This window comes from Notolepis coatsorum (assembly GCF_963971535.1).
Source record: "Notolepis coatsorum genome assembly, chromosome: 7".
NCBI classification, from domain to species: Eukaryota; Metazoa; Chordata; class Actinopteri; order Aulopiformes; family Paralepididae; genus Notolepis; species Notolepis coatsorum.
This window is the reverse complement of record NC_140171.1, coordinates 8,298,382-8,316,730: the sequence shown is the minus strand read 5'-3', so window position 1 is coordinate 8,316,730 and position 18,349 is coordinate 8,298,382. Positions and strand designations below refer to the sequence as shown.

Below are 18,349 nucleotides of genomic sequence, written 5' to 3'. Positions count from 1 at the left end.
GTTTCTGGTAGTTTCTGGTATTTTCTGGTATTTTGGGGTATTTTGGGGTAGTTTCTGGTATTTTGGGGTATACTTTGGGGTATTTTGGGCTAGTTTCTGGTATTTTCTGGTATTTTGGGGTAGTTTCTGGTATTTTGGGGTATACTTTGGGGTATTTTGGGGTAGTTTCTGGTATTTTGGGGTATTTTGGGGTAGTTTCTGGTATTTTGGGGTATACTTTGGGGTATTTTGGGGTAGTTTCTGGTATTTTCTGGTATTTTCTGGTATTTTGGGGTATTTTGGGGTAGTTTCTGGTATTTTGGGGTATACTTTGGGGTATTTTGGGGTAGTTTCTGGTATTTTGGGGTATACTTTGGGGTATTTTGGGGTAGTTTCTGGTATTTTGGGGTATACTTTGGGGTATTTTGGGGTAGTTTCTGGTATTTTCTGGTATTTTCTGGTACTTTGGGGTGATTAGTAGGACCCATGGGGGGTGCTATCAATATTTGTGGGCATGAACATAAACTCTCTCCCAAAGCAAACATCTAGAGGTAAACTCTTTACTTTTCATTTCTTTATGTTCAAAGAAACATGTCCATATTTCTCCAGATGTCAATAGATTATGAGCAGTTGCGAATCAATTGTGACAGCGTTTAACTCATTCTGCACCATCGCTTAATGCGCCAGAGGGCGCTAGTACGCCATCGCTTTAATCAATGGGGAGACTGCAAGATTTGCAAGCGCTTAAAATATATTTTATATTATAGCTATGGGTCTAATACACCCGTCGATTGTCAGTGAGTTGCTTCCAGTCAACATGCACAAAACAGATTGTTTTTTCATCCGTACATTTCCGTTTTATACCATTTTTCGCCTGATTATCGAATCTTCCTGAAATCAACGCTAGATTATCATTATTATCCTTCCTCGTGCATACATGAAATGGCCCTCGTAGCGCTAAGCTCGCCCCGCCACCTCCTGCACTCAACGGTAAACAGCCACACACACACACAGCTTCAATCGCTGTAGAAAGAAATATCAGATCAACGCAAGATTTTATATATAGAGTCCTTACCTGGTCTCTGATGTAATGCAAAAGAAATAATCCAATTATCTGATCGCCATTCCAAATACTGCTTGTGGAGGTCCATCCCACATTGCCCGGCATTGCATATGAAGGGGGGGGGGGGGGGTCAGCATAGCAGATGTAATGTTGTAAAGGCTAGTCCTGCCGGAGTATTTAAACCCCGCCCGCACGGCTCAGATTGGCCCTGAAAATAAACTACACCATTTCTAATAGAGTGCAATACCGGCTGGAAGGCGTAGGCGGCGGTATTTGCCTTTTTGCGAGCTCAGACCCATTCCCAATGATAACATCAGGCTGGATGGATGAAAAATGTATGGATATAGCTAATAAAAAAAATAACGATTAAAACCAGAGTATTCTCGTGATTGGCGCTGAACGGTTGGCGAGTTAACCCGACTTTTCTTGTGATTGGTGTTTAATGAGTTAAGAGTCATTATTGTAAAGCACCTATAGCAGCTTTGTCCTGAACCAGCAGGAGATGTTAAGGAGATTGAGGCAGAGATAAAGAGAGTTGCAATAATCTGAACTAGAAGAGACAAAACCACGAATGACGTTCTCTAAAGGTGAAATAAGAAATAAAGAACAGCTTTGTTTTGGCAATAGTTCCCAGCTACAAGAAACAGGACTATTTTCCTCTCTTAACCTGTTCATCAAAGTTTACTCAGCAAAGCATTTTGGCGGCCAGCTTAACATTTGTAGATAGAGTTCCTACTTAAGAGTAATTATGGATTGTAGTGTTTTGGGGATTTATTTATTTTGTGTTGTAAATGTTTTAATCTGATCACACAGAACCATATGGATTGCATTTGGGGATTCTATTGAATGATGTACTTTAGCTATGAGAGAAGGTACCAAGATCTCTTATTCATTTTCATTTTGTCTTTGTCTTTAACAGAAACCAAAGTCTGCGCTGGAATCAATAGGTAAGACTTCATATTCTGTGGAATTTATTTAAACTGCTTCATGAATCAAATCAAATAAAAATGTATTTGTAAAGCCCGCAATCACACGTTAATGTCCCCATGGGCTGGACAAGTCTTCTTTAAACAAGTCAAGAAGAAACATCACAATAAACCAAGACCAAAAAGAAAATCATGAAATCCAGTGAAGGTAATGAAAAACTCACTAAAAACCTAGCAATAGGAAAAAAGCACCACAGGCAATGTGGAGAAGACTAACCTTAGAAGGGCCGTTCAAGGGGGATCCATCTTCTTGAATGTCGGTGATAGTAGTGTTGCTATGGTTGATCGATGGGTGGAGAATAAAACAGGCGAATTTTTTTTTGCATGTTGTAATATCCAATACTATTCCCAACTCAGAGCTGTATCTAACTCAGTCCATCTGGCTAACAGATACATCATTCCTGATACCTCTTTACTAGACTATCGTTTCATGTTTCCACAGCTCTGCTCTACAGCGCCACCTGCAGATGGGACACTCGCCCGATGTCCCCTGTAACTTCAGTTTGGAACAATACGCTTGTTCAGAGGTAAAACACAATTCTTTGGGGGAAAACAAATGATTTGGTTCGTTAGCTTTTATCTGAATCATCTGCTTGGTCTCAGCTTCGGGATATTATCTTTTTGTCAAGACAATTTAATAATAGTGTGTTTCATCTCTTTTTTAAAGCTGAGAAACTTCACAGCCAGCCATCTGGTGTCTCTTCTGAGGTGTAACCTGCCTGGCAACAGCAGCTACTCCAGAGAGACGTGGAAGGTGCTGCTCACCAAGCTGTCCTCTGTCCTGGACCCAGCTCTGGACATGCTTTCTAATATGGTAAACAGACCGCTATTATAGGCTACATTAAATTAAATATGATGTAAATAAACATTAACATTGAAGACATTTAAAATGATTTGTTTTCATCTTTTAATCTCCTCTCCATGCAGTCCATGCCCATGCTTGTTCCATCAGCGTCTGAGATTCTGGATGTGATTGGAGAGATGAGAGTATCGCTGCTGAGCGACGAGCAGCTGAGGGACAGTGATGTCATCAGTCAGTGGTTCTCTGGGCGTCTGAGTGGCTTCCTGTCGTCTGCATCAGGAGAGTTCCTACACTGTCTCAGCAGCAGAAACCTCAGCTGTCAATCATACCAGCACATGTAAGAGGCATCAAACGTATCAACTTGGCAACATGGTTTCAAGTCAAGTCAAGTCAAGAGTTTTATTTGTCACGGCATACAAGTATACAATGAAATGCGGGTGGTTTCATTCATAATGAAGTGAAATATGTTTCACAACTGTATCAAGGAAATGACACCATAATGGCTTGTCAAGCTTTGGAGCATCGTGAACATTGTATTATGTATCTTCACTTCCAGATTGATGGAGCTCAGCCATCATTTCCACCACATGGAGCCAAGCAGGAGAGAGCTGGTGGTTGAAAACTTCATCCTTCCCTTCCTGACCAAAAACACTTCAGGTATGTTCAATACATACTGTAGATTATTAACTCATTGACCGCCGGGGATTAGCCTCATCCTGTAGTAGCTATACCGCCACCGCTGTAAACGGTGGGAGTCGCTCACCTTGTTTGCAGGGCTATAACTATTTAAATATTATAGCTATGGATGCAATACTATGGCACATTTGACATCGAGTATCTATCGTTCAAGATGTGAAAAAGGAATATTTTTTTCCATTCATACATTCCTGTTTTATACCGTGGTGAATATAAGTATGGTTTTAGAGCGGTTTAGGGTCATTCCTGGGAGGCTAGTATTAGGCCGCGACGCATATTATACTTTGGCATTACGTACACGCTACAATAAAAAATTCAAATGCATATGATCAGTATATTATGTTCCATCATGCATGCATGAAAGGGGGGGGGGGGCGTTTCTGATGAATTGATTGTCAATAACGGCATTCGTTAGTACAACAGCATACGCTGATCAGGGCGATGGCTATATGAAAACAATGCACAACCAAGGTGAAATTGACGTTAAATTGCTCTTACCTGTGGCCGATGAGATTCCAAAAAGAATATTCCAATTATTTGATTGCCATCTGCTAGATCGTATGTCCATTTGGGCCACGACATAACCCCCCACAGCATAATGAATCGGGCGCCCCGAAAGCGATTCAATGCCATCGGGTAGACCCCTCGGGTAGCCATTGTTGTTTTGCCAGGTTTAACTGAATGATCCTGCATTGTCTCTCCTCCAGACCCAGGCTGTGTGTCCGGCTTCAACAGCAGTGAGGAACGGCTGAGGAAGAACTTGGGGCCATTTTCAGTTCTCTTGTCCATCGGAGAGCTGCTGGATATCAACCCAAGCTTCTCTCCTGTACGTCTCAAGAACTGCCCACCACCTTATCTTATGTATTAGTGATTATTATAAACGTAGGCAGTAAACTGCACGCTACGTGGGAACCTATACGGTGTGGGGAATTACTCTGTAGCTTTAGTTGTTTAAATGTGTAATGGCTGCCCCAATATCTTCAGTTTTCAGGGGTGTAAAGTACTTTGTACTTTGTTACAATACTTAAGTACTGTTTTGGGGGATTTGTACTTTACTCGAGTATTATTAGGTTTGTATACTTGTACTTTTACTCAATTACATTTCAGAGAGAAAAAACATACTTTTTACTCCTTACATTTAAAATGCAGACCTACAAAGTACAAATCTCGCAGGTCCAACCATTTTAATTAGTATATTTGTTTATCTGGCCGAACTAACGTTATTAATCCTGCGGCCGCAATTTATTTAAAAACAGCCAATCAGAGGGCGGTTAGGTGGCCGAGCGGAGATTGCGTTCGTCACCAACCCCGGAGCTGTGAGCTGGATTCGCCTATCCAGCTCACAGCTCCGGGGTTGTCACCAGCTTGGCTGGCCGTCTGCACTAATACAATTAGCTGTATTAGAGGGTGGGAGAAGCTGGCGGGGTGGGTCCGGGTCGTTGTAAACAGCGACTCCTACAGTTCGGTCGGGGCGCCTGCTAAGCGCGGATAGGACTTGAGGGGGATAGTGTGATCCTCCCACACGCTACGCCCTCTCGATGAGAATCCGCGCTTCCAGGCGGTCAGAAAAAAAGTTTTTACTTTTACTTTTTAGTACTTAACTACATTTAAAAGTAGAAACTTTTTTACTTTTACTCAAGTGTGTTTTTAGCCAGATATTCTGACTTTTACTAGAGTACGATTTTGAGACGGTACCCACACTTTCACTTGAGTATAATGTCTGGGTACTTTTTACACCCCTGTCAGTTTTATAGATGAGTATTACTGTCATGAACTTTAAATAAATGTCCCTGATGAGATTGTCCCCCTTATTTTCCCCTCCTTTGCAGCTGGAGGCCCTAGAACGCCTGTCAGAATATTCACTGTCCAATCCAATCCAACTTTATTTGTATAGCACATTTAAAAACAACATGGTTGACCAAAGTGCATCACAGTAAAAACCATAATATAGTAAAAAGAACACATAAACACAATACAAAGTACACAGAACTACAAACAAAATTACAGCAGAAGACAATTTTTTTTTTAAAAGCTAGGGAGAACAAATGTGTTTTAAGGTGGGACTTAAACACTGGCTGTGGGGCCAGCCTAATGTGGGGGGGGCAACTCGTTCCACAGTTTTGGGGGCTGCAACCGCAAATGCACGGTCCCCCCTGTTTTTTTAGCCTGGATTTAGGGACAACCAGGATCAGGGACTGGTCAGCAGGCCTCAGAGACCGTGATGGGGTGTAGCAGGGGTGCAGGATCTCGGTGAGGTATAAGGTGGGGCCAGACCATTCATTGCTTTATAAGCAAACAGCAGGATCTTAAAATTGACCCTAAACTGCACAGGCAGCCAATGAAGGTAACCTGTGCAACCAACCAGATACTGTAGAAACCACCATGTGTAACATGTGTTCTTCCTTCCCCCCAACCAGCTGGAGGTCCTAGAACTTCTGTCTCCAAGGCAGAAAGCAGAGCTGCTGGTGTCGCCTCTTCCTGCTCCTCCTCCAGATGTCGTCATCCACACAGTGTTCGACTACCTGCTTGCTGCTCCAGAAGAGAGGGGACTTCCGGAGGTCCTGCACCACCTCGTCAGGCTCTCTGCAGAGGTAATCACCTTGAAAGTGTTTGGAAATATTAAAGGGACATTCCAACTTATTTGGCCATTTAATTTCCCTTTATAACCATTTAACCCTTTAACCATACATTACAGTAGTATGTGTAACGGAGGTACCGGCGTGTCTATCCACAGTCACGATGGACTGTGTAGTGAAGTGGCTGTGGACGTTAAGCGGTACTGCGAGTAAACTCACTCCCCAGAGACATCCAGACCCATTACTAAGAAGTGAATTCACCTCTTGGTATAGTGGTCTGTTAATGCCGCCCGCGGCGCGGGAGACCGGGGTTCGACTCCCACTCAGGGAATGTCAAATAAGATCGGTTACATTGTACAGTATCATATGTAAACATGTGAATGATTCCTCTCCCGTAGGTGGATGTCGGCTGTCCAGTCTATCAAAGCATGTAAGTTCAATAACTCCAGGCCAACTATGATGTTTATTTTAAGAAGCACATCTGCAGTACATGACCAACGATGTCATCAGTAACTCACTCATGCAGTAGCTCACTCACTCACTCTCACCCACTCACAGTTAGCCGCTCTGCCCCTAATGGTGGCTTACAGGAAATGCACTTAGCATCTATGACACTGTGTGTCCTTGTTTTAGTTTAGTTTATTTTGGTCAATGTTAGCATGGTGTTATTCACCGTCAAAGATGGAAAAAAGAAAAAGAAAATGAAAAAATTATATTCTCCTTTGGTTCATTAGAATTTACTCAAAACATAGTACCAGACACAATATTTCTGACACTGGGAATACATTCCCTGAGGTCCATAGATAGTCCCTAGTAGGGCTGACCCCTATTAGTCGAATAGTCGACTAATCGGTCGAAAGGAGCCGTAGTCGACTGCCAACCTCTTAGTCGAATACAAAAAATTAAAATAAAAAATATCTTTATTAAAAAATATATATATATATATATATATTTTTTATCATTCTTTCCAAAAGAAAAGAGGCCTAGAAGCGTGGCTAACGCTAATGGCACACATACCAGAGGCTAACTGCCTAAGAAAACAGGCACAGAGGCACTGAAAGAGGATTTCACCCATCTAATGAACACACTAGACTAGACAAATATCAAGATGTATCCATCAGTGGACCAATTGCATGCTTTTGCAGAGGACAAGAAGCCTTCAGTCGACTCCTTCAGACATTAAGCACCCCCCACAGCCCAAATGGAATGATAAAAAAAAAAAATTCAAATTTCGCCCAATCATAGTCGACTATCCAAATCCTTAGTCGGGGACAGCCCTAGTCCCTATAGATACCAAAAGCATGCACATTGACCTTGTAGAAGTGGAGCAATCTTCCACTTACTTGGGTATGTACTTTTAGGCAACATTTCTGAAAATATGGCTCCGGGCTTAAGAGGTGAAACGACACGTGTGTTATTACAGGTTTGAAAGGCTGTACCACAGCATGGCCGTGTTGCCTCCCGCGATGGAGCCTGTCATCTGGGCCGCCGTCTACGGCCTCACACCGTCCGCTCCAATCGGTAAAATGAGAACTCTATCTGATCAGAATCCAAATGAATGTATAAACGTATACCCTCAAAAGGTGATTCCAATCATTTCAAACGTAAAACATTTGAATTCAGTTGATTTTTTCCTTCTCTTTAGGTTGTCAATTGGTACCAATTGACCCAAATGTAAGTCAATAATTTCTACATGTATCATCATCACCCTGTATTTATTTATGAAATCAATTGAGGTTGCCCTCATTTCCAGTGATCACAATGATAGATAGACAGTGTAAAATATTGATTGCTCTGACTCACTATGATAGATAGACAGTGTAAAGTATTGATTGCTCTGACTCACTATGATAGATAGACAGTGTAAAGTATTGATTGCTCTGACTCACTATGATAGATAGACAGTGTAAAGTATTGATTGCTCTGACTCACTATGGTTGATAGACAGTGTAAAGTATTGATTGCTCTGACTCACTATGGTTGATAGACAGTGTAAAGTATTGATTGCTCTGACTCACTATGATAGATAGACAGTGTAAAGTATTGATTGCTCTCACTCACTATGTTTTCTGTTGTCTCTTGGTCACAGTGCCCAACATCATCTCACAACGGTACGTGTTGTAAGACGTTGTTTGTTGACCACATCAACTTTATCATCGAATAAATGTGACACCATTCTAATATTCACCTCCCTTTTCTGTTTGTTCCAGAATCAAGAGTCTGTGCTGGAGTGGACAGGTAAGGATCTACAAAGAGTCTGTGCTGTAGTGTAGTGGACAGGTACAGGTATGGATCTATAAAGAGTCTGTGCTGGAGTGGACAGGTAAGGATCTACAAAGAGTCTGTGCTGTAGTGTAGTGGACAGGTACAGGTATGGATCTATAAAGAGTCTGTTCTGGAGTGGACAGGTAGAGGTAGAGATCTATAAAGAGTCTGTTCTGGAGTGGACAGGTAGAGGTAGAGATCTATAAAGAGTCTGTTCTGGAGTGGACAGGTACAGGTAGGGATCTATAAAGAGTCTGTTCTGGAGTGGACAGGTAGAGATCTATAAAGAGTCTGTTCTGGAGTGGACAGGTAGGGATCTATAAAGAGTCTGTTCTGGAGTGGACAGGTAGGGATCTATAAAGAGTCTGTTCTGGAGTGGACAGGTAGAGATCTATAAAGAGTCTGTTCTTGAGTGGACAGGTAGAGATCTATAAAGAGTCTGTGCTGGAGTGGACAGGTAGAGATCTATAAAGAGTCTGTGCTGGAGTGGATGGGTAGGGATATATATTGTGTTATTTATAGTGAATTAGACACATTGACTCTTGCCATGTTATAAAAGTGGATATTTTGTGTCTTCTGTCTTTATCAGGGAATGTGAATAGAATGGCTCCAGGCTACACATCAGTAGACACCACAACACATTTTAGAATCTCAGTTTTGTCTTTCTAACTATGTGAGAAACACAAATGATCATTAGTCTGACCTAGGTAATGGGGGAAAAAAACACTTTGTGAACGTGAATTCATGAATTCACTGTTATTAAACATGAACTGTGTTACAGCTCCGCGTTGCAAGGCATACTGGACACAGGGAATTGGACTGCCACCATGTGTAACTTCCCTATCACATCCTACGCCTGCTCACAGGTACAAATTGACATTATAAAAAAAAAATGTTGTCCACCTGTACTTGTGGCTTTGCACAGTGAAACATTTTGTTTTTTTTGTTCTAAAGCTTGGAGGGTTGACTGCAGAGCACTTGTCCATGGTGCTGAAATGCAAACTGGGCGACAGTGCTAGACCCTCCAAAGAAACCTGGAAACTGTTCTTCACTAAATCCTCTGCGGTCCTGGACCAAGCGCTTGGCCTTCTGTCCAGTTACGTAAGTCTTTTATTTATTTATTTATTTTTTCCAAGGTGACATTAACCCTTTCACTACTACACTACAGAAGGTTAACACTTTCAAAAGTATATATATATGTTTATATTTATATTGGAAATATATATATATATATGCTGCACAGGTATGCCTAGTTTCCAATGTCTGGATTTCAGGGATCATGACTTACAGAGTGATGTTATGAAGCCTAGGGTGATATTTTGGGAAACTGAAGACATTTAGAGGACAAATATATGAAAGGATTGATAGTCATTTTTATGCAGTGAATCCCGAAATCCACACTTGGGAAATTGCATATATCCACACAGCGTTGCACTGTAAAAAATATGAAATGTTACATTTACACTTAGAAATAGTTTACAACAAAGCCAGTAAGGGATACACCTCCGTCGGTCTACAATAAGTGGTGTTATTTGTTTTATTTAAATACACTAGCTCTGTCCATCAATGTGAACACAAATCAGAATCAGAAAGGTCTTTATTGCCAAGTCGTTTTCACATACAAGGAATTTTATTTGGTTGTTTTTGGTGCTACATTGACTGACAGACAATTACGGTAGAATAAAATAAAAAGGTGGAATAAAATAAAAATGGAATATAAGCTCAATTAAAGGGGAACTATCTTACTGTTTCTTTCACTACAATTTTACACAATTCCTGTGAGTCTATGGAACACATCTGTAAGGTTTTTCTCAAAAATAATTCATTGTTTTATATTTCTAATCGAGTACCGGTACTCAAAAGCAGCATTTTTCCACTTCAAGATTTCAAGCTGTCTTGGCCTGGCTCCGCCCATACTCGCTTTGAGTGACAGTCACCCACAGTCTGCGACTGGCAGACAGAGAGAGAGATAGAAAGATTGAGGGGGATACTAATTAATTTTGCCGCAGGGGGGCATAATCCCACGCGACAATGCATTGGTAACTTGTTTCAAATGACAATATATACCCCTGTGTATATTATTGCACGGATCGGAATATGGGCGTGATATGCGAGTGCTCCCGACTGCAGGGGAGAAGCTCCATCCCAGCGCGCACACACATTTACACACTCCTGCGCGCGGTCCCTCTCTCTCTCTCCCTCTCTCTCTCTCTCTCTCTCTCTCCCTCTCTCTCCCTCTCTCTCTCTCTCTCTCTCTCTCTCCCTCTCTATCTCTCTCTCTCTCTCTCCCTCTCTCTCGCTCGCTCGTTCTCTGCTGTCTGTCGGCACCCTCTGTTTGAGGAAGTAATTCCACTCGCTCTGCTGTTGAGCGAATTGTTGATTGTGGGCGGTGACTACAACCAGTGCCTTATTCACGTCAGCAAAACAGTCAAATCAGAATGGCTTAGTTGAGTGAGGGAGGATCTCGTGAACTCGAGACTAGACTGATGAGTCAAAATGATAATTAGAGAAACAGACCCCATTGATATAATCCCCCATTGCTAGGAAACAATGCTAAACACTGGAAAAGGCCATTTATAAGACATGGGACCTTTAAAAATAACAATGATATGATACATTTATTTATATTGCGCCCCTCAACCAATAGTTACATCGGCCCGCGGCGCATCCCGGGAAAGAAAGAGAAACAAAAAAGACAGGAACAATACGAAAACAGAAAAAATACGGTGGCGCCGGGTAGCACAGCGGACTAAGTGTCTGTCTACCACTGCAGAGACACTGGTATCGAATCCGGCTGTCAGCAGTGCCTCCGGCTTGGGCCGGTCGTCATACTGGCTCAATTGGCAGAGTCAGCGGGAGGGAAGCCGGTGGGGTGGTATTCTGGTCGTTGTAAACAGCAACTCCTACAGGTCGGTCAGGGCGCCTGCACAGCGAGGGAGGGAAATGGTGAAGGTAGTGTGAGCCTCCCACACGTTACACTTCACCAATGAGAGTCCTCGCTGCCAGGTGAAAAGAGGCTGCTGGCTGTCTCCTATGTATCGGAGGAAGCATGTGATAGACTTCAGGGCTCCCTATAGACCGACCAGTGGGGGGCACATGCGCACAACGACCAGGAAGTGAAGGGGGAAATTGGCATAACGACTCAATTGGGATGGGATACAGCAAATAGGAGGAGAAAAAGTGTATATAGTTTTTTTTTTAAAACAGAAAAAATACATGCAGGCCAACCAAGCAGATAGAGAACGGACGGACATAATACACCAGTCGTACTACAATACAAAAACTAGCTCATGGATTGTTTATGGCGAAAAAGTGGGTTTTGAGCGTGGCCTTAAAGGTCCGTAGAGTGCTTGCAGATTTCAGGTTGAGTGGGAGCTTGTTCCAGAGGGTCGGTGCTGCGACTGCGAAAGCCCGGTTTCCCTTCGTCACCAGTCTTGTGCGTCGGGGATTTTAAGGCAGATTTGGTTGTTCGATCTGAGGGATCTGGAGCAATACAGTGGGATGGAAAAATTATCAGGGCTGTGCAATTGAGCAGTATTATGCAAAAAAAAATAGTTGTGACTGTATTAAGCCTGTCCCCGACTAAGGATTTGTATAGTCGACTTTGATTGGCCAAATAATTTTTTTTAGATCATGCTTAATGTCTGATTTAACTTAATTGAATTCAACTGAGAGATTGGCAGTCGACTACGGCTCCTTTCGATCGATTAGTTGACTATTCGACTAGTCGAGGTCAGCCCTAGATTGTATATACAAATATATAGTATAAATAGCTTGGCACTAACCATCATTCACAACCAATCACAATGGATCTCTCCTCCCTCAGCCCTCGCCCATAGTCGGTCCATCCGTGGCGGATGCTCTGGACGTGATCGGAGAGATGAGAGTGTCGCCGCTGACCGCTGAGCAGCTGAGGGACAGTGATGTCGTCAGTCAGTGGTTCTCTGGGCGTCTGAGTTTCTTCCTGCCGTCTGCATCAGGAGAGTTCCTGCACTGTCTCAGCAGCAGAAACCTCAGCTGTCAATCATACCAGCTTGTGTAAGAGTCCTCTCCTATCATGACACTCGGTCACACTCGTTAATTTGTTATTGCTCTTATAGCTTGACTGGATTACATTCATCAGCGATAAAAACTTTGAATTGAAAGCTAGTTTTCTCTCTCCACGTCATGCTATAATTTATTTCTCAGGCTGAAGGAGTTTGGGAACAAGTCTGTTCTCATGACCTCACAACAGCAGAAACGGGTCGTTATGGAGTTTGTCCTCCCCTTCCTGTCCCGCCCACTAACAGGTATCGCCTCGCCACAGTATTTGAATGGTATTGTTCAGTTTGTATACTGGTCAGATCAAATTAGTTTGGACTTCTTTATATTTGTAAATCCATAAAACAAATATAATGTCCGCTCATAGACAATAAAGATCTCATCTCATCTTATCTTACCTTACAGACTGTTTTCTTATGTATACTTGTGACTAGTGCTGTCAGGCGATTAAAAAAATGTATCTAATTAATTACAGGATTTGTAATTAATTAATCTAATTAATCGCATTTTAATCGCATAACCATTTTAGGCCTGATATTCTATATTCTATAATCATATTTCAAATAGCATGTGTCCGGATGGCAGAATTCAGTACTGTATCTACAAAACCTTCTGTTTAATCATCTTCCATTTATTCATTTGCTTAGATTTTTCAGGTCTGGTCAATTTGAGCATGGTGCTATTCACAGTCAAAGATGAAAAAAAATCCAAATAAAATTGAATTGATATTCTCATTTGGTTCATTACAATTGACTCAAGCCTAGTAACAGACACAGTATGTCTGACACTGGGAATACATTCCCTGAGATCCATAGATGTCCCTAGAATCAGATACCAAGAACATGCAAATGGTCCATTTAAAAAAAAGTCTGTAAATGTTTATTCTACGTTCTTATGGAATTAATGAGATTTAAGTGAGTTAATTTTCATAACGCGATAATTTGCTGTGTAATTCATTAATCTAATTAACGCGATAAACTGACAGCCCTACTTGTGACCATGTGATGGTTTCCAGGTCCAGGCTGTGTGTCCAGCAGCAGCAACAGCAGCAGGGACTGGCTGCAGAAGAACCTGGGTCCGTTCTCAGTCTTCTTGCCCGTCACCGGGCTGCTGCACCTCAACCCAGGCTTCACTCCGGTACGACCTCAAGGCCTCCCGACCACAAGCTTCTGAAAGTCATGTGACAGGGGTGTAAAAAGTACCCAGAAATTATACTTAAGTGAAAGTATGGGTACCGTCTCAAAAGCTTACTCAAGTAAAAGTCAGGGTATCTGGCTAAAAACACACTTGAGTAAAAGTCAAAAGGTTTCTACTTTTATATGTACTAAAAAGTAAAAGTAAAAACCTTTTTTCTGACTGTCTATTCTTCTGATAGCGGGTGTTTACCCTTTCTAGTGTTGCACAAGGACCAATCAGCATGGGTATTATGGACTGGTTAATTTTCCATTGATGGGGATTTGATTGGCTGTTTTTAAATAAAGTGCGGCAGCAGGATTAATAACGTTAACGTTAGTTCGGCCAGAGAAACAATTTGAATTAGTATATTATACTAATTCAAATTGTTGGACCTGCGAGATTTGTACTTTGTAGGTCTGCATTTTAAATGTAAAGTGTAAAAAGTATGTTTTTTTTTTCTCTGAAATGTAATTGAGTAAAAGTACAAAGTATACAAACCTAATAATACTTGAGTAAAGTACAAATCCCCCAAAAACAGTACTTAAGTATTGTAACAAAGTACAATTACTCAAGTACTTTACACCCCTGGTCATGTCTACGCGGGGATCACCTCGTCGTGACTGTGGATTGGAACGTGCACGGCGGTAACCATGAGCTTCTCTCCCTTCCCTCCTGTGCAGCTGGACGTGCTGGACCTCCTGTCTCCAGAGCAGCGAGCGGAGCTGCTGGTGGTGCCTCTCCCCGGCGTCACGGAGAACCATGTCATCGGCAGAGTGTTTGACTACGCGCTCGCATCTCCAGCAGACAGGGGGCTCACTGAGTTCCTGGACGCCGTGGTCGGCATCGCTGCAAAGGTAAGTGTAGAACAAGAAAGAGAGCCTATTCTTTTTTTTGATCCACTTTTTCTCCCATTTTTCGATATATTTTTCTCCCATCCCAATTTCGTATCATCCAATTCAACCCTCCCCTGTCACGAACGCTGTTTCTTGCCTCCCACAAGCCGGCTGCAATGTGGACTAAGTCATACATAGCACAAGTCCCCTCCGGTACTTGAGGTAACAGCAGTCGCATCTTTTCACCTGCGCGGCTCGATCTCTCAGTGGCGAGGAGTAACGCGTGGGAGGCTCACGCTGCCCCCGACACTTCCTGATTCTACTGCGCAGGCGCATCAACCGACCTGTAGGAGTCGCTGTCCACAACGCCCGATCCCCACCCATCAGTTTCCCACCCCCTAATACGGCCAATGTGTGAACGACCAGCTAAACTGAAAGCAATGTGGAGCGCTGGGATCGAACAGGCGATCCCAGCGTCTCTGCATGCGTGGCGAGCGCCTTGCCCACTACGCCACGTAGCCGCCCCAAGAAAGAGAGCCTATTATTGACCATCATTTATTGTGATGTATAATATAACTGATATAGGGCATACAGACCCCTCGTCTGCACCTTTGATTAATTATATTGTTTACACTGCTTATTTTAACTTTTCTACTGTACTATAATTATACTGTCATTTAATTGCATTGCCTATATTTACGTCTTCTACTATTACCATGCCCATACCTGTACCTCCCCTCCCCCCATCCCCCATGCTGCTATGATGCCTGAATTTCCCCCAAGGGGATCAATAGAGGAATATCTTATCTTAGTGCAGTTCCTGTTTATTGTAATTCAGAGATCCCACATTTTCGGGTTATCCTGTAATACATTTCCTTTTTGTGTGCTATAGGGAAATATGTCCTGTGCATCATACAAAACAATGTAAGTATCTTATCTATTGGTCGGTTGGTCTGTCTGTCTGCGTGTCTATGTCTGTCTCATGAAGCAGGTAAATAACGTAATGTAGTGAAGTATTACATTGTGATATTTATATTAATGCCACATATTGTTTGGGTTCCAGTTTTGCCAGCTTGGATCTGGCCATCCCGACTGTCACTGTGGATATAGAATCAGTCATAATGTCCAGCAAGATGGCCTTACTGCAGTACACACCAGCAGGTAACAGTCTACACAGCCTAAATGAAATACAGTCCATCAGACAAGGAATCGTATGACTCAGTTTTGTAAGTTTTCTAACCTAATTATGTAAAGATGGTTGTGTACGCTCATTGTTAAAGGTGCTATAGATCAAATGTATATGGAGAGTAATCATTAAAAAACATATATAATAATAATAACATCCACAGAGCTTTTAAGAAGGTGTGGAATAAAATAATTTCTTTTCCCACCAAATAAATGTTTGATTAATGAATTTATCAATAAAAAAAATTTTGCGGGGTCCAATATGAATGTTGTTGTTTACATGTTGCATGTATCCCCTTCCTACTTCCAATCTCCCCATGTGGAATGCACCTGATTGGATAAATGCTCGTGTTCTAGTGCGACATCTAGTGGCTGAATGTTATCTATATTCTATAGCACCTTTAAATACTAAGTAGAGTTTGAGTCACATTCAGCGTTTCAGACTCCCAGTGACTAGTATTCACTTGAACTGTATGTTGTGATAGTTGTTTACATGTGTCATTTGAAATGAACACTTTGCTTTGGAATTGTATTTTCTTTTTAATGTCCTGAAAACGTATCTGCATTCTCTTCTCATAGGTTGCGTTATGTTCAGTGGACATGTAAGTATGATTATTTAAACTAAGTTTTAGCCATCTAATTAGAGTGTTGAGTCAATGACTGCAGATTCATAACCAGTCACATATTTTTCTTCCCATTAGTGTGACGCCACTCCAATAAATGGTAAGTACTTTTTTTTTTTAATTTAATGTCATTTTACAATGCCCTTGGACATACACTTTCGCCACTCCTTCATCGCGATTGATGTGCTATTACTTTGGGGAAAGTTTCGGTGCATGGTTTAGCATTTTACCCATACGCTACTCCTCTAAAAGATTTCGCACCATGTGCGCGCGTAATACATCGAATTAGTTCAGGAGCAGTGCTTTCTGTCAGAGAGAATAACTCCCTTTGGCGTCAGGGACTTTGGGCTTTTGTAACTCTGCAGATGTTCTACATGCACCTCCAGCTATATATAACACACTGAAGGAACGGGAAACCCCCCAAAAAAGCATAATATAGCCCCTTAAAAAAGAAAGAACGACTACCAGTGCGCAATGGTCTTGGTAGTAGCATGGTACTAGCCGTGAGCAGGGTTGTAGCTCCAGATTCTGGGCCCCATGAAAGAATGTATTTGTAGGCCCCCAGTGAATGCGAGCGCGCAAGTGGAATTCTTTTTGGCCATTTTTTTATTGATGAAAACGCATAATATGGTTTTCACCTATACATTCGGATCAGCAGTTCAGCACCTGCACTGTTGGTGGGTGAGCCTAGTAAAGGATGTCGCATTGCGTTCATCTTCAATGAATGGACCAATGCAATAGTCTACCAAAGCCCCCCCTCTCTCTCTATATATCTCACACACACACACACACACACACACACACACACACACACACACACACACACACACACACACACACACACACACACACACACACACACACACACACACACACACACACTTCAGAAACAAACATAGTATCAATGAGAGCATCAATAATACACCTGAGTGATGTCTAAAAAAAAAAAAAAAAAAAAAAAAAAAATTTTGGGCCCCCCCCCCCCAGTGCTGGGCCCTTGGAATCATCCTAAGCTACCCCCCCCCCCAGCTACGCCCCTGGCCGTGAGCACAGAGACCTCTCGACTGCACCAGGGCACCACAGTGCTGCAATGGCTTCAGGTGCACCTTTACTGTCTGGGTGGAAATTCCAACACAAGCTAATGTAAGCTGTGCCCGCCTGCGGTAAAAAATGCCATCTGCATTGAAGGACTCTGATTTAAAGAAGCATTTGCTGGTAAGTAAGACTGAATGCTGGCTGCACAGACATCCAGTCTCCAGGGCTCTGTCCTGGCTGGTCCAGGCCCCCCGTGTGGCTCCCAACTCCAGTGTCACCCTGGCCCCCCGTGTGGCTCCCAACTCCAGTGTCACCCTGGCCCCCCATCATGTGGCTCCCAACTCCAGTGTCACCCTGGCCCCCCGTGTGGCTCCCAACTCCAGTGTCACCCTGGCCCCCCGTGTGTGGCTCCCAACTCCAGTGTCACCCTGGCCCCCCGTGTGGCTCCCAACTCCAGTGTCACCCTGGCCCCTTCATGTGGCTCCCAACTCCAGTGTCACCCTGGCCCCCCCTGTGTGGCTCCCAACTCCAGTGTCACCCTGGCCCCCCTGTGTGGCTCCCAACTCCAGTGTCACCCTGGCCCCCCCTGTGTGGCTCCCAACTCCAGTGTCACCCTGGCCCCCCCGTGTGGCTCCCAACTCCAGTGTCACCCTGGCCCCCCCCCATGTGGCTCCCAACTCCAGTGTCACCCTGGCCCCCCCCCCATGTGGCTCCCAACTCCAGTGTCACCCTGGCCCCCCCCCATGTGGCTCCCAACTCCAGTGTCACCCTGGCCCCCCCCCCATGTGGCTCCCAACTCCAGTGTCACCCTGGCCCCTTCATGTGGCTCCCAACTCCAGTGTCACCCTGGCCCCCCCCATGTGGCTCCCAACTCCAGTGTCACCCTGCCCCCCCTTCATGTGGCTCCCAACTCCAGTGTCACCCTGGCCCCCCGTGTGGCTCCCAACTCCAGTGTCACCCTGGCCCCTTCATGTGGCTCCCAACTCCAGTGTCACCCTGGCCCCTTCATGTGGCTCCCAACTCCAGTGTCACCCTGGCCCCCCCATGTGGCTCCCAACTCCAGTGTCACCCTGGCCCCCCGTGTGGCTC

General features: G+C 43.5%; 1 protein-coding gene across 2 annotated transcripts in view; it reads left to right on the top strand.

Moving 5' to 3' along the window:
• mslnb (mesothelin b) overlaps window positions 1-18,349 on the top strand; it is a 321,296-nt gene that overhangs the window by 60,258 nt on the left and 242,689 nt on the right. For both annotated transcript variants that reach the window (XM_084318707.1, XM_084318706.1), the window contains exons 33-54: window positions 1,962-1,989; window positions 2,471-2,555; window positions 2,696-2,842; window positions 2,956-3,167; window positions 3,387-3,487; window positions 4,234-4,352; window positions 5,944-6,117; window positions 6,501-6,532; window positions 7,526-7,623; window positions 7,748-7,776; window positions 8,192-8,213; window positions 8,313-8,340; window positions 9,149-9,233; window positions 9,322-9,468; window positions 12,194-12,405; window positions 12,556-12,656; window positions 13,424-13,545; window positions 14,265-14,438; window positions 15,310-15,341; window positions 15,481-15,578; window positions 16,182-16,204; window positions 16,304-16,325. In XM_084318707.1, the coding sequence (XP_084174833.1) occupies window positions 1,962-1,989; window positions 2,471-2,555; window positions 2,696-2,842; window positions 2,956-3,167; window positions 3,387-3,487; window positions 4,234-4,352; window positions 5,944-6,117; window positions 6,501-6,532; window positions 7,526-7,623; window positions 7,748-7,776; window positions 8,192-8,213; window positions 8,313-8,340; window positions 9,149-9,233; window positions 9,322-9,468; window positions 12,194-12,405; window positions 12,556-12,656; window positions 13,424-13,545; window positions 14,265-14,438; window positions 15,310-15,341; window positions 15,481-15,578; window positions 16,182-16,204; window positions 16,304-16,325 (2,091 nt within the window). The remainder of the gene's footprint in view (window positions 1-1,961; window positions 1,990-2,470; window positions 2,556-2,695; window positions 2,843-2,955; window positions 3,168-3,386; window positions 3,488-4,233; window positions 4,353-5,943; window positions 6,118-6,500; window positions 6,533-7,525; window positions 7,624-7,747; window positions 7,777-8,191; window positions 8,214-8,312; window positions 8,341-9,148; window positions 9,234-9,321; window positions 9,469-12,193; window positions 12,406-12,555; window positions 12,657-13,423; window positions 13,546-14,264; window positions 14,439-15,309; window positions 15,342-15,480; window positions 15,579-16,181; window positions 16,205-16,303; window positions 16,326-18,349) is intronic.